This window comes from Podospora pseudocomata, chromosome 6 (assembly GCF_035222375.1).
Source record: "Podospora pseudocomata strain CBS 415.72m chromosome 6, whole genome shotgun sequence".
Classification (NCBI taxonomy): domain Eukaryota; kingdom Fungi; phylum Ascomycota; class Sordariomycetes; order Sordariales; family Podosporaceae; genus Podospora; species Podospora pseudocomata.
This window is the reverse complement of record NC_085890.1, coordinates 2,281,601-2,295,230: the sequence shown is the minus strand read 5'-3', so window position 1 is coordinate 2,295,230 and position 13,630 is coordinate 2,281,601. Positions and strand designations below refer to the sequence as shown.

The window sequence follows — 13,630 nt, the reverse complement described above, 5'->3', positions numbered from 1 at the left end:
TCGCACGCAGTGCAGCGTTGGTGCGACAATACCCACGACGCCGGCTGTGATACTGAGAGGATCCATATTGGAGTTATGAGGATTAACACGTCAACCAAGCTGCCTCGTTGATGCTGAGTAATGCGGCGATACGCCCGCCAATGACCGGCATCGAATGCCATGAGAAGAAGAATTGCCAAGCAAAACTGCAAATATAAAAAATGCCCACTTCCGATCTTCGCCTCGATCCACGAGGTTACAAAACACACAAATGGCTCGATCTTGACACTATTTACCTCATCGTAAAACCCAAGTTTTCTCTACGCTTCCGCCACGTTGACGAGCTCAGGATAGAAAGTGCAATGTCAGACAGTTATCGTTTCGGCGACTATAACAATGGTTCCCAGGTGGGGACCAACAGGGGGACGATCTACAATACTTTCCCGCAGGCGCCAGGTAAGATTACCAGAGCGCTGTGAGAGTCGAGGGGTGCACCGCTAACTTCCCCAGAACGATCAGAAACCCCACCGCGGCCATTCGCGACCATCCCCTTCTCCCGCGATCCCGATTTTGTCAACCGCGGAGACATTCTCGAGCAAATCGACCGGCGATGTTCCGAGCCCGCCGCTCGTGTGGCCCTCGTAGGCTTGGGCGGTATCGGCAAGTCGCAGCTGGCCATCGAGTTCGCTCACCGGATCACTGAAAAGCAGCCAGACATATGGGTATTCTGGGTCCACGCTGGAATGTATGAGCGCGTCGAGGATGGCTTCAGGACGATTGCCAACACCGTCAAGCTGGCCGGCCGGAACGAGCCCAAGGCCAACATCCCACAGCTTGTGTACAGCTGGCTGTCCAACGAACGGAACGGCAGATGGATCATGATCCTTGACAGCGCTGACGACCGCGATGTGTTCGACAACGCGAATATTGCCCACGGCACGACCAGCGGCAATGAGCGCAAGAGGCGGCCGTTTGCGACATACCTACCGCAGAGCCAAAATGGATCGATTATTGTCACAACACGTAACAGGGAGTTAGCATTCAGACTGACCGGGCGCCGTCAAAATATGATCGAAGTCGGACCGATGGCGCAGACAGATGCCCCCTCGCACTCCTGGAGAAGAAGCTAGGATCGCCCGCGGATCTAGATGTGGCGGCCGATCTCGTACAGGCGCTCGACCTCGTTCCGTTGGCCATTAGCCAGGCTGCCGCCTACATACAGGCAAGGGCGCCGCGGAGCTCGCCCGAGAAGTACCTAGCTGAGTTCCGGAAGAGTGAGCATAGAAAGAGCAGTCTTTTACAGTACGATGCTGGGGACCTACGACGGGATGGAGGCGCATCGAACGCGGTTCTTACCACATGGCAAATATCTTTTGACTACATCCGGTCTAAGCGGCCGTCTGCTGCGGATCTCTTGTCACTTATGAGCTTTTTCGACCGGCAAGGTATCCCTGGTTGGGTTTTAAAACCTCGTAGAGTTACTAAGGAGGATATTCCAGGACGGCGTATAGACGAGGACGGAGATACAGACTTTGATAACGGCAGAAGTGCTACAGATGGTGCCGTAGATGGTGACATGGATGGTGACACAGATAGTGACCTCACGGATGATAGTGCAGATACTACTGATGATGGATTCGAAGATGATGTGGCGATACTGAGAGACTACTGCCTTATAGCGACGACTGAGATGGACGAGTTTGAGATGCACGGGCTTGTGCAGTTCTCAACAAGGAAGTGGCTGGAACAATGGGGGCAGCAGGAGACGTTCAAACAGAAGTTTATTGAGCGAATGGCAGCGTCATTCCCAACTGGAAACTACAAGAACTGGGCGACTTGTCGAAATCTCTTCGCACATGTTCAAGTGGCCGTCGCTTACCAACCCAGCGACGATAGGAACGACATATGGGCGACACTTTTGTATAATGGGGGTTGGTTTGCATGGTCGCAAGGGAGATACGAGGTGGCACAGCGGATGGTGGGCAAAGCGAGACGAGCCCGCGAGAATAGACTGGGAAAAGAGGATACGGCGAGTCTAGATAGTATGTCACTGTTTGCTCTGATCCTTTTGCACCGAGGCCAGTGGGAGGAGGCCGAGAAGCTGTTTGTGCAGGTGATGGAGACGCGCACGACCAAGCTTGGGGCCGATCACCCTTCTATGCTGACGAGCATGGCCAACCTAGCGTCGACATTTTGGAACCAGGGCCGGTGGGAGGAGGCCGAGAAGCTGGAGGTGCAGGTGATGGAGACGCGCAAGACCAAGCTTGGGGCCGATCACCCAGATACGCTGTCGAGCATGGCCAACCTAGCGTCGACATTTTGGAACCAGGGCCGGTGGGAGGAGGCCGAGAAGCTGTTTGTGCAGGTGATGGAGACGCGCACGACCAAGCTTGGGGCCGATCACCCAGATACGCTGACGAGCATGGCCAACCTAGCATCGACATACAGGAAGCAGGGCCGGTGGGAGGAGGCCGAGAAGCTGTTTGTGCAGGTGATGGAGACGAGCAAGACCAAGCTTGGGGCCGATCACCCAGATACGCTGTCGAGCATGGCCAACCTCGCTTTTACTTGGAAAAGCCAAGGTCGACACTCGACCGCCTTAGCACTAATGAAGGACTGTGCCCAGGCTCGGCAGCGACGACTTGGTGCAGAGCATCCAGACACCCTGTCGTCTTTGGCCACCGTCACCAAGTGGGGTAGCTAGAACATGTTTCTTAGTTTCGTTTTTATGATCTACTGTATCTGGATAATGTACTTTGACTTTTGCTTTTGTGATACGAGTGTACAATTATGCAGCAACCGAGTCGTTATTATATGCACATTTCAATGGCTACATTCTTTGTCATTTACGCAACTGGGGCACGTCAGGCAATTGGAGACATATTTGTCAAAATCTATGGATATACCTGGCCACCAGTAATGAGTTTGAATCAAAGACCTCGTCTTATTTCTCCCTGGGTGGGCAGTCGTCTTTCTGGCGTGCACTTCGTCGAGCACTCTGGCGCGCATGCCGTCCTCCTCGGGGACCACCAGACCTCCCTGGTACAACAATATCGAATTATTCGACAGGAAAAACGGTCCCTCATTCTTCCTGGCCCTTTCTCTGTAAGACTCCAGCGAGGTTGTGGACTTGTTCGCATGAAGATCGCATCAATGAGGTCGTGGCCGGTCAATCTTCGCAACCACTGTGCGGGCGTTTTGGCACACTGTATCCCTCCACATTAGCTCTCGGCTCGAACAGCGGCTTGATACGTCTGTTTGTGATGGCGGAGTCGATGCCGCAATACCACCCCTTAACAGGACCGGCGTCACCGATGACAACATGAGCGAAACCCAGACGCCGTCACTGGAGCTCAAGCTGGAGGATCAGGAGTCCGCAGATGCAGGTATGCTGGTATCCAAATATGATGCCTGGGAATTCATTTCCAACAACGCCACGGACAACCATCAAGTCACGATTACCCCCACTCGAAAAGAGTTGAAAAGGAGGAAGGCCAGTCTCGACCCCGACGGCAGCGTTTACGCAGAAAGAACGGAAGTGGATTACTTCGGGCCAATTGTAGAGGATAATTGGAATGCATGCCGGCAGACGCTCGAGGGACATGGCTCTTCAGTCTGGTCGGTAGCGTTCTCGCCCGATTCGAAGTGGGTTGCGTCAGGATCAGACGACAACACCATCAAGATCCGGGATGCGGCCACGGGGTCATGTACGCAGACGCTCGAGGGTGATTACAGTAACGCCAGGTCGGTAGCGTCTTCCCTCTATTTGAAGCTGATCGCATCCAAATTAGACGATGCCAATCCCCCACATTACCAAGGCTATAGCATTGGCTTGGGCAATAGATGGATTACGAAGGACTCAGAAAACCGGCTATGGCTGCCTCTGGAATATCAGCCAAGCTGTTCAGCTGTAGCGGCATCAACAGTTGCTATTGGCTGTTCTTCGGGACGCGTCCTAACTATCACGTCACGACAGACACCTAAGCTGATCTTTCATTCTTTCTCTCTCTCTTTTTTTTCTATCATAGCGTGACACAGGAGGGGTCTGAGGGGCTCCGTTAATTTATAGCCCGTCGCAATACTCTAGATCCTTCTAGATACCGCCTTTTTCATCCATTCGAGTATTCTGTTTCGCCATGTAGACAGGTGGCTCTAGAACACTTGGTAGAAACGTCATTTGGCCCACTCGAACAACTCGAGATCGGGCTAGTTGGCTTGACGTAGTTCCAAGCGCCACAACAAACTTTATTTGATCTGGTTTCCTTTAACAGCCGCGAGGCATTTGATTGTCCGCCTCAATTCCAACCATTGATTGTGCAGGTAGATAGCGGTTAGGCCGTGATGCGGCTGATTGCTTGTTTGCCGTGTGACATAAAGTCTTGCAGCCTGGTGTTAATTTCATTGGCATGATCCTTCAGTACACGCTACTCATATTTCTTCTTTATCATACGAGACAGCTCCCAAGATGATTTGACTGCAGTAACTAAGCCTGTGAGAGCGGCAGTTGATGCCAAGGGAACTAGGGAGGTATGACGCCATAAGTGCTAATTTGTTGAGAGGAAGTGATAAAGAAGCTTAGGTAGGTATGTAAATATGAAATGGAACTGTAGTTAAGACAAGCAGGATGTTGGTTTATATGACGATTCAACTTTGCCTTTACCTTCACTTGCAAATTCGTTATTCGAGCTTAAGCTGGTTAATTTGGATATTTCGAAATCAAACACATTTTTTCCAGGCTGAAATGGGCAGGAGGGTAGGGTGGAAGGGGAAGTGCTGCTCCTAACTACACACCCCACCCAAGTCCAAAAGCGGCAATACATTTCCCTTGACCGGGAAGAACAATAAGGCATCAAATATGACGACGGTATTGTCCATGAGATTCTATAGGTCACGCACAGACTATTTACAACTGCTGCCGGAATTTGCAGGCACGCAAAGACCCACGACCACCGGCTATATATTCAACTCCTCCCTCCCACAATCTCCCCCTCAATTCTCTCTTGCAAATATTTCCTCTTTCAATTCTTTTCCCTTTCAATTCTTTCCACTTCCAATAAATTTTACAATTGCTCGCCCTGTTGGCCACGACCTGTCACCACTGCCTCCTGTCGCCATCCTTCTCAGTCACCACCATTTCACCATCATCACCACCTTCGCCTTCCTCTCGTCCCAAGCACTTTCGCCCTTTGAGCGACTCTGACGATGGCCTCATTCGACCAAGACCAAATGGTAAGTTCTCCGCCCGACATCTTCTTTGCCATCCTTCCTAGTCCTTTGCCCAACCAGCCTCTTGTGGAACATCACTTCTTCACATTCTCCTCAAGCCTTCTATCTCAGCTATTTTGCGAGGGGCATCATCTCTTTGAGGGTCTACCGAACTGCCAGGGACTTTTCGCCTTGGCGGTTTCACTCTCCCGCAATTGGCATGGCTTGCAGTTCTTGAATGGTGTTGTTGGGGCCAACCTCATCAATAAGTTCCGAGGTGACTCTGGCTCAACCCCGGCATACGGTAGTGGGGTGTGTACGCTGGCCTGGCTATTCGCCGATGCTGATACCATCAATGGTCTCCTTATCCCCCGAGCTTCTTGAAGCATGTGGGGCAGGAGTCCTACGCCAGAGAAGAAGACTTCTTGAGGGACTTTTTTAGTTAGTAATAGGGATGCGATGATACCTTAGTCGATAGCATGGAGTTGAGGAGTCGATGACAAATGGTTGTATTGTAGCTTTGACCCGAAGCGATTGCTTGTGTTTGATCTGTGAGACGGGAGTCCCGCTATGGGACCGGGACCGGGACCGGCGATCATTAGAGTACGGATGTCGTTGGGCAAAGTGGAGATATGCGGAGGAGGCACGGACTTGGCTAGGGTCGAAGATCGACGTGCTGCACTACAAACTTCAAAACAAACAACTGTCGGCTAGTTGGTGCAATCACAACAGAAACGTGGAGTGATGCCGAACAGGTTCTTATCCCCTTGCAGAATCGCGATGGACACCAGTATGGAAGAGTGTTAGTCTAGCAATGCACATATTGAAGCTCTTGCACAGACAGTGGTTATGGTTACCGGAAAGACGGGGTGTCTACCTACCTGGTGGCTTATGCAATCACGAAAACGAGGTGGGAATGAAAGGATTCAAAGGGGCCATATGACTACATTCTTGAAAGCAATGACGATAGATACTCGGCCGCCTTGCTATTTACATGAGGACAGGCCTTGGAAGCCAACATGATGAATTCTGCTTCGTGTGTAATGACGAGAACTTCATTGCTTGCAATGTCGTGGATGCAAGTGGCGGCGTCATGCAAGTTGGCGATGCGTCCTTCTGCGCCATCCAATCAGATGTTGTGCCACAACTGTCAGTCACACTGGCAGCTGACTAACCAAACTCAATTGTTGTGGTACACGTGCAGCTCCCCCGCTTTGCCGACTTTTTTGCCCTCCACAACACCTCATTACAACGATCACCAGACCAGCCATCGCCGCATATTCAATTGTCTCGAATCGCCATACACACAGATAGCGATTTCGCATCGGGGCTAGCCAAGCATTCGAGAGCTTCGTCTCGCCCGCCATTGCATATACAACCCCCCGCGCTCCATTGCGCCGACAAAAGGGCGTTTATCGCCTTTTTACCAGCTCCCATTCAGAGGAGCGAGCACCATGTCGGCCATGAAGCCTGACGTGCCCCTCGAGTCCATGGACCAGATCGGGTCAACCCCCGGCTCGGCCACGCGAGAGCGCCACTCCCTCACCCTCGACCAGCGACGCGCCCTCCGCCGATGGGCCAACTCGCAGCCTGTCCGCCCCAGCCATAAGGCCTGCATTGACTGGTTTGCCAGCCAGTACCAGCAAACCATCTCTCAGTCTACCGTCTCACACTCCCTCTCTCCCAAGTATGCCCGTCTCGACGGCGACCCCCAGCTCTCGGGTTCCCGTCTGCGCTTTGGCAACTGGCCCGACGTCGAGAAACTTGTTCTCCTCTGGCACCAGCAAATGCTCGCCAATGGCCGCCAGCCCTCCAACGAAGAGCTTGCCGACAAAGCTAAGACAATCTACCACCAGCTCCCCCGATACAAGGACGAACCCGCGCCCGAGTTCTCCCCCGGATGGATCCACCGCTTCAAGAAACGTTACGGCCTCCTAGTTAGACGCCAGCGTCGCCCAACTAGCAGCGAAGGCGGCAATCCAGCCCCCGGGACCACAACCCTCCAAAACCTCGGTGACGACATCCCCTACCTCGCCGAGAACCTTCCTCGTTACCTCAACGTGAACGCCGACCTTCCCCCAGTGACGGTTATGGAATACCTCCAACGTTTCCTCGGCGTAATGACCACTCTGGAAGTATGCGAGCGCGTCAAAGAGGAGGTCCTCCGCCGTCAACACAACCCTTCACCCGACGGCGGGCCGGGAACACCAAACAACAATCCCATGGGTGGCAATGCAGAAAACACGGGAATTTTCCACTCAGAAGAAGACCCAGAAGTCGTGCTTCAGAATGCACTCCGTGTCTATCAGCAACAGGAGGAGAACAACGTCAGCGGCGCCGCCAACCTCTCCGGAGTCACCCCTGACCATCAACAACCCCAAAGCGGCGGCGATCGCACCGTTGACAACGGCTTACCTGCCCTAGGCGCGATAGCCAACCAAGCCTACGCCCAGCACGCCATGAACGCAGCTGGCCTGACGACCCCCAACCCGGGGACTCGTAACGCGAGCGCCGGACCGAGGGCACAACCGCAACAGGCTCCTCCGGCGCAACCGCAGTTTGCGCCGAATACACCGCAGCAAGTCCAACCGCAGCAAGTCCAACCGCAGCAAGTCCAACCGCAGCAGCAGACACCGCAACAACCTCAGACTGCTAATGGCGGTGGGAACGCTGGTAGTGGTGCACAGCAAGGGGAAGAACTGACGCTCACACCGATCCCTAGCGGGGCGCCGGTGTCGGTGGTGGAGAACCCGGTCAGGTGTCCGTTTTGTCTGAACAAGAGGATGCTGAGGACGATCAAGGAGGCGGTGGAGCATATGAGCAGTCATGTTGTTGTTTGAGGGGTGTTCTGTGACTGCTGCTTTGGCGATGATTACGTCTGATTTTGTATGAGAAAGGGTTCGGGAAATAAAAAGCGGGTGCTTTTTTTCTGATGCGACAAGGGAGGGGGTGTTTGATACCACTGATTTTTAATGTCTTGTGTTTATAGTTTTTGGCTTTTCTCTGCCGGAAGATGACGGGTTAATGGCAAGGAGGGTGTTATAGGTGCATTTTCTCTGGGGGAAGGCAAGGTTGTGTTGTTTTTTTCGTGTGTCTATTCTTGGACGGAGTTTGGGAAGGGGAATTCGCCAGGACTGGGTTCGGTTGTGGGCGGGTTTTTTTTTTCCCAACCTTTTGTGTGTATTTCTTGGGACGAATCTGCTGGGCAAAGGAGCGAACGAATACGGCGGTGATTTTTTTTTCGAAAATAAACTTTTTGGTCAATATGTCCGTCCCTCCGAGGTTCTGGGTTGTGGCCTTTGTGATGCGGGATCTCTTGGAGTAAGGCTGGGGTTATCACCTTCGTTGTGGTTTCTTGATCGGATGTGGATATGTGCGTGTGAAAAGGGATAGATGCACAGGGAGCAAAAGGAAGCTTCCCTCTACGCCAATACCACAAAAGAGCATCAATGAACACAACCCGGTCATCAAAAACAAACCATCTTCTCAATTACCCCCAACAAGAAGCAAATCCATCTGTCTACTCCGCAACCAAGAAAAAAGTGTCAAAGCCCCACCGCATTCATCCACCATCCCCTGCCCTCAACCACCTTCCGATCTCTTCAACCACTCAAGACCATAATGTTCCCCATCAGAGACACAAAAACGTAAAGAGCCAGAGAAGGAAAATCACAATTCATCATTTTTGTTATCCCCGCCTGCCATAAACACATGTACATTTCATTTCATTCCATCCATCACAACTGAAGCAACTCAACAGGGGAAGAAAAGAAAAACCTAGTCAACATCCCTCCGTGACCACGTTCCAGCCCCAGCTTCCTCCCATCCCTCTCCCCCTCCACCGACATCCAAGCAAAGAAAAGGCATAACATGTCAAGCTCTGATGCGGTAACGTGCCAAGGTACTGTCTTTCTTTCTTGGAGAGTATAAATAGGCCTGCCTTCTCCACCTCCTCCATTTCCGTGGCCAAAAAAACATAAACGCGTTCTTGTAGATTCGTCGTCGTCGGTTGCAATGCGGGGTCCGAATAGCATCAAAACAAAACAAAACAAAAAAAGAGGTTGGGTATACTTGGTGCAACGTAAAAACGCAAGTGAGAAAATCCCAGTAAACCAGGAGAGAAACAGAGTACAAAACGCGTGCGTGCAAACGCTCTACACCACCTATTCAACATAGAGCAGCAGCTTCTCGTTTCGACTCAGAGCAATGTCCAGATCATTGTCGCTCATCAGCGGTGGCTTGTCACCCGTGGCCTCATCCTTGTATGACAGCTGGACCATCTCTCCTCCTGGGATCTTGAGTCTTTCGGTGATTCTGTCGTACAAGGAGCGGAAGCTGATATCTTGCGGCACCTTGATGGCGATGATGTCTCCGTTGTAGCTGAGTTTGACCTTCATTTGGGCTCCGGGTTGCTGGATGCCTGGTGAGAGGGATGATTGCGAGGGTTGTGACAGGGAGGAGACTTGTCTGCTTACTGCTGGCTGACCACCTCCCATCTGTCGTGCCGGCGCGGAAAGGCCAGCGTACCCATTACCGTTTGAGTTGAGGTTTTGGCGAGATGATTGCCGCGATGCTCCATCCGCTGGCGAGTCTGTCGAGGATGGCTGGGATCCGCCAGACAACCGGTATTCCTCTGCTTGCGCTGTGGGATCAATCTCATAGTCTCCTTCGCGCGGCGCAAAGAACTGCTTCACCAGGTCGCATTTCGAAATGTATGGTGGCTGTGCGAGCAAACTCTTGACGTAGGCGTCCAGGTTGTGGCGTCTCCCTTCCGTGATGGCATCGGTGACGTAATTTACGGGACCGGGCATGTACGGTAACGTGCGCTGCTTCTTTCCGGTCGTACCAGCTTCTACGGGGAACTCGGTCAAGAGCGCAATCTGAAAATCGTAGAAATCTTCGTAGTATCGGGAAAGCTCCCAAGTCCGTCCATCCTCCAGCTCGGCCTCGATCACAAACCAGTACTTTTCCTCGGCGAAACAGTATCTGGGAATCTGAGCGGATACCGGAGCGGCAACTTCTGAGCTTTGTCGAGCGCCGTAGCCTGGTTGCTGGACTGGTTGCTGCGCGTTGTATGCTTGTTGGGGTTGCACTTGCGCCTGTTGCTGTGGTGGTGACTGCGGTTGCTGCTGCGACCGTGACGGTTAGCAGATGATATCAAAACAATAGTCGGCGCGAGTGTCACTCACATAGTTACCCGCCGGCACTTGGCTCGTTCGCCCATTCGGTTGCTGCTGGAGACTCATGCGCTCCATGCCTTGTTCAATTGGCGCGCCGCCAACATCAAACTTGCCAAGCGTGATGCTGGAATTTTTGTAGTCCGCTGCCATCTTCTTCCACTCCTCCACCTTGGGGATGCCCGCCCTGCGAACAGACTCTTGAGGGTTTGCCACGGGTGTGTTGCTCGCCATATCTCGGATCTCGACAAAAGAGACGGGAATCAGACCGGGACCACCGAGTCTCCCAATCGGCTTTGCGACAAACCACTCGGGGTTGGACTGGGCAATCACAATGATAGCTTCGCCCGCCTTGGCATCCAGCTCGTCCCCGCGTTCCGCCTGGAAGTCGTACATGACAACACCATACACCATAGCCCCAGACTTTCCGGAGATTTTGGAGCTCCGCTGGCTGGCGGCGGGTGTCGCCGTGCCGACGGTGGATGCATCTCCGTAGCCGGAATCGTTATCCGGGCCTTTTGTCGAGTTTGTTGAGCGGGCCGTGTCGGGTTGGGACTGGCCACTATCACGCTCGGTGCGTCCAAGAGCTTGGAAGAATGCAACGGGCACTAGGCCGCGGGCGTCCGGAAGAGCGGGGTTGCAGGCCTCATACCAATCTTGGTCATTCTCGCGCCCGATAACGTGGAAGAAATCACCGCGGGAAAAGCTCAACTCTTGAGGATTTGAGGCTTCATAATCGTAGAGTGCTCGGATCACCTGAAGAGGCCGCCGACGTCAGTGGTTGTCCAAGTGACTCGGATGGGGAGCACACCAGGGCCCACCGAGGGGAACCCCAGGCAGCTTGGCCAAGCTGTGTGCAGAATGAGCAGAACAGGCAGACAGAAGACGCACCTTCTTGGGAGGCTGAATGGCGACAGCTGATTTTGGAGCAATGCTGATATGTGGCTTGTTCTCCTTCTCCCCCTTGATGGACCTCCGTAAAGCCTTCAAAACGCGCATCGTAGGTTAGCGGGCAGTTAAGAGTGCGGATAGTGACAAGAAGAAGAGGGGTAGCAAGAGCATGAGCAAAAGCACGAGCATGAGCAGGAGCATGCAAAAGGTATCCAAGACAGATGGGCCAAGTGATGGGGAAGTTCCATGAAATGCCAACGGCCAAGATCAAGTGGTTATCAGCGATGGCAACTGGCGCTGGCGCTGACGCCAGATTTGTGGTTGCCCGCATCCCGCTCATTGGGAAGCGACGGACAGGACAGGATGGGATAGGACAGGACAGGACAAGTGGAATGACGTACCTTCATGGTTGGTGGTGTCAGGCGCCCCCTCTCTCAAACTAGACTCTGCCTGCTGGTATCGACGAAGAAAAATAGATGGCGAGAAGCGAGGAATGGACAATCGATTCGGCCGATAGCGAGCGTGGGCGTGGGCTGTTGCGTTACGCCAGCGCAATGCTGTTGTTCGGGTGGTCTTGGATCAGTGTAACGGAGTTGATTGATTGCCTCCTCTTTTCTCTTTGATAGACTGGGAACAACTGGCGGCGATCGCGTGGTATTGTTGGATTATGGATTGGGTTGTCCCGTGTCTGTCTGTCGGTCGGGGGTTTCGGTGGCTGACTCCTCCGAGAACGTTGGTCTCCGCCTTTGTGCTGAACTCGGTCCAAACTAGTGCTTGTGGTGTTTCTGCCCTTTGTTCAGCCGCACAGTCGACGCCGGTGTGCTGTTGAAGGTGAGGTGGAGAGCGGCGATGCGATGCGATGGGCACCGAGAAGGTCTTAAGAGAAGGACAAGGCAGGAAATTGGGAGGGGGTGAGCCAGGGGCCAAGGCGCAGAGACAAGCGCGGGCGGGCTGGGCTGGCTGTGGACGAGCGCACGGAAAATGTTGGAAGGCTTGGAAAGCTAGGCTGGGGGGAGGGAGGGGCTCGCAGGGCAGAGGTCAGGGTTGCACGGTCGGTCGGCTTGCGTGCGGGCCAAAATAAAAAGGCAGCAGGGGTCCCTAAATCCCGTTCCCTCAGCAGCATCTCCACCGGATCATACCGGCATTCAAGGTTGGCGATAGATATCTAGTGAGATAAGTAATTATCCAACTAATAGGGTGCTCTATCCTTTTTACAGTCGAGTACAGTCTGCCACCGTATATACATGATTCATTTCTTTAAAAAAAAACATTATCATGGTAAACAATCGGCGATGGCAACAGGCTACTGTGCCCGTGCCCGTGCCCTAGGTGCTACCGCAAAAGGTTCCCGCCATGGACCGATCCACAGTGCGCAATTGCTTGTCCAGACTTTTGGATCCCTGTGGCCATCATCACCATGACCATGATGAGCACTCTCAGTTATCCATACATACTCTCTCCCTTTGCCTCACGTGCCTCCTCCGAAAGATGAAAACTCTGGCGGCAGGTGTCGTGACGCAGCCCAGCGCGCATGGCATTCATGCAGCAACAATAGTTTCTGTTCGGATGGCCCATTGTCGGTCGCACCAGAGCCCTCCCCCAAAGGGTCATTGGTGTGGTAGAAGCGCCTCGACCTTCGTTCAACGTTGTCTTTCTCGGTCATGTTAGCGCCAATTGACTTTGACGGATGGCCAGCCCGATGGAAAACGGTGGCACCCCCCGCCTCGCCGCCCAAGTCCACGCTCCGGTCGTCCAGCACCATGCCGTGTAAATTGTCTTCTGAAAAGTCTCGGCATGAAACTGGGCTGGGCTGGGCTGGCTGGTTTCGGACGTCCAACACTCCCTCCCCCCAACGTCATCTCATCCTCATCTGCATCCCGCCATGTAAACGTGTTGCGCTGCATATGCGCTCTTCGAGAAGCTCGCCTGCCCCTGGCTCTTGCAGCCCCCTTCTTCTCTTTGAACAATTCATGCGCCAAGTCCAACCTATCGCTGTATCGCGCAATGTCACCCAATTATCTCGGTCTGGAACCAGTGGCGCTCGCTCCTCAACTGTCGACGCGCGCGCATCGCTCTAGCTGTCCATTTGCTGACTCCCTCCCTCTAGCTGTTCCATGGTTCTTCATGCCATCGCCAAAACCTTACCCAGCTCACCCACAACCACCTTTCACCTGCCATCCCGACCTCGCTATGTTGGGGTCGGGATGTGAAATCTGGAGGGGCCATTACCCCGCTCCCGTTCCTTGGGAACCCCTGGCTGGGCATCCGCTTCATGGAGCGGGGTGATTGAGAAAGCCACTCCAGCGCCACCATTCCCATCGATGACGGTTCATGCAAAGGCCGAGCTCGCTCAGACGCCCATGTGGACGTTCGTCTCT

The 13,630-nt window shown here is 53.4% G+C and overlaps 3 protein-coding genes across 3 annotated transcripts; 2 read left to right on the top strand and 1 right to left on the bottom strand.

Annotated features, from left to right (window-relative positions):
* Nucleotides 1-149: 149 nt before the first annotated feature.
* Nucleotides 150-2,683, top strand: QC762_0096210 (uncharacterized protein; the record flags this gene model as incomplete). Its single annotated transcript, XM_062884112.1, is given in 3 exon segments — nucleotides 150-435; nucleotides 490-1,012; nucleotides 1,018-2,683. Coding segments are annotated over 3 exon segments (2,424 nt in total). The 5' UTR covers nucleotides 150-200.
* A 3,955-nt stretch (nucleotides 2,684-6,638) lies between these two features.
* Nucleotides 6,639-8,024, top strand: QC762_600560 (uncharacterized protein; the record flags this gene model as incomplete). The annotated part of the gene is made up of 1 exon (XM_062891749.1): nucleotides 6,639-8,024. One exon carries the CDS (start codon nucleotides 6,639-6,641, stop codon nucleotides 8,022-8,024), a length of 1,386 nt encoding a protein of 461 aa, XP_062740752.1.
* Nucleotides 8,025-8,584: 560 nt separating this feature from the next.
* Nucleotides 8,585-12,474, bottom strand: BEM1 (bud emergence protein 1). The gene is made up of 4 exons (XM_062891750.1): nucleotides 11,654-12,474; nucleotides 11,253-11,345; nucleotides 10,374-11,117; nucleotides 8,585-10,313 (listed from the first exon to the last, which is right to left on the bottom strand). Exons 1-4 carry the CDS (start codon nucleotides 11,657-11,659, stop codon nucleotides 9,348-9,350), a joined length of 1,809 nt encoding a protein of 602 aa, XP_062740751.1. The 5' UTR covers nucleotides 11,660-12,474; the 3' UTR covers nucleotides 8,585-9,347.
* Between the last annotated feature and the right edge of the window lie 1,156 nt (nucleotides 12,475-13,630).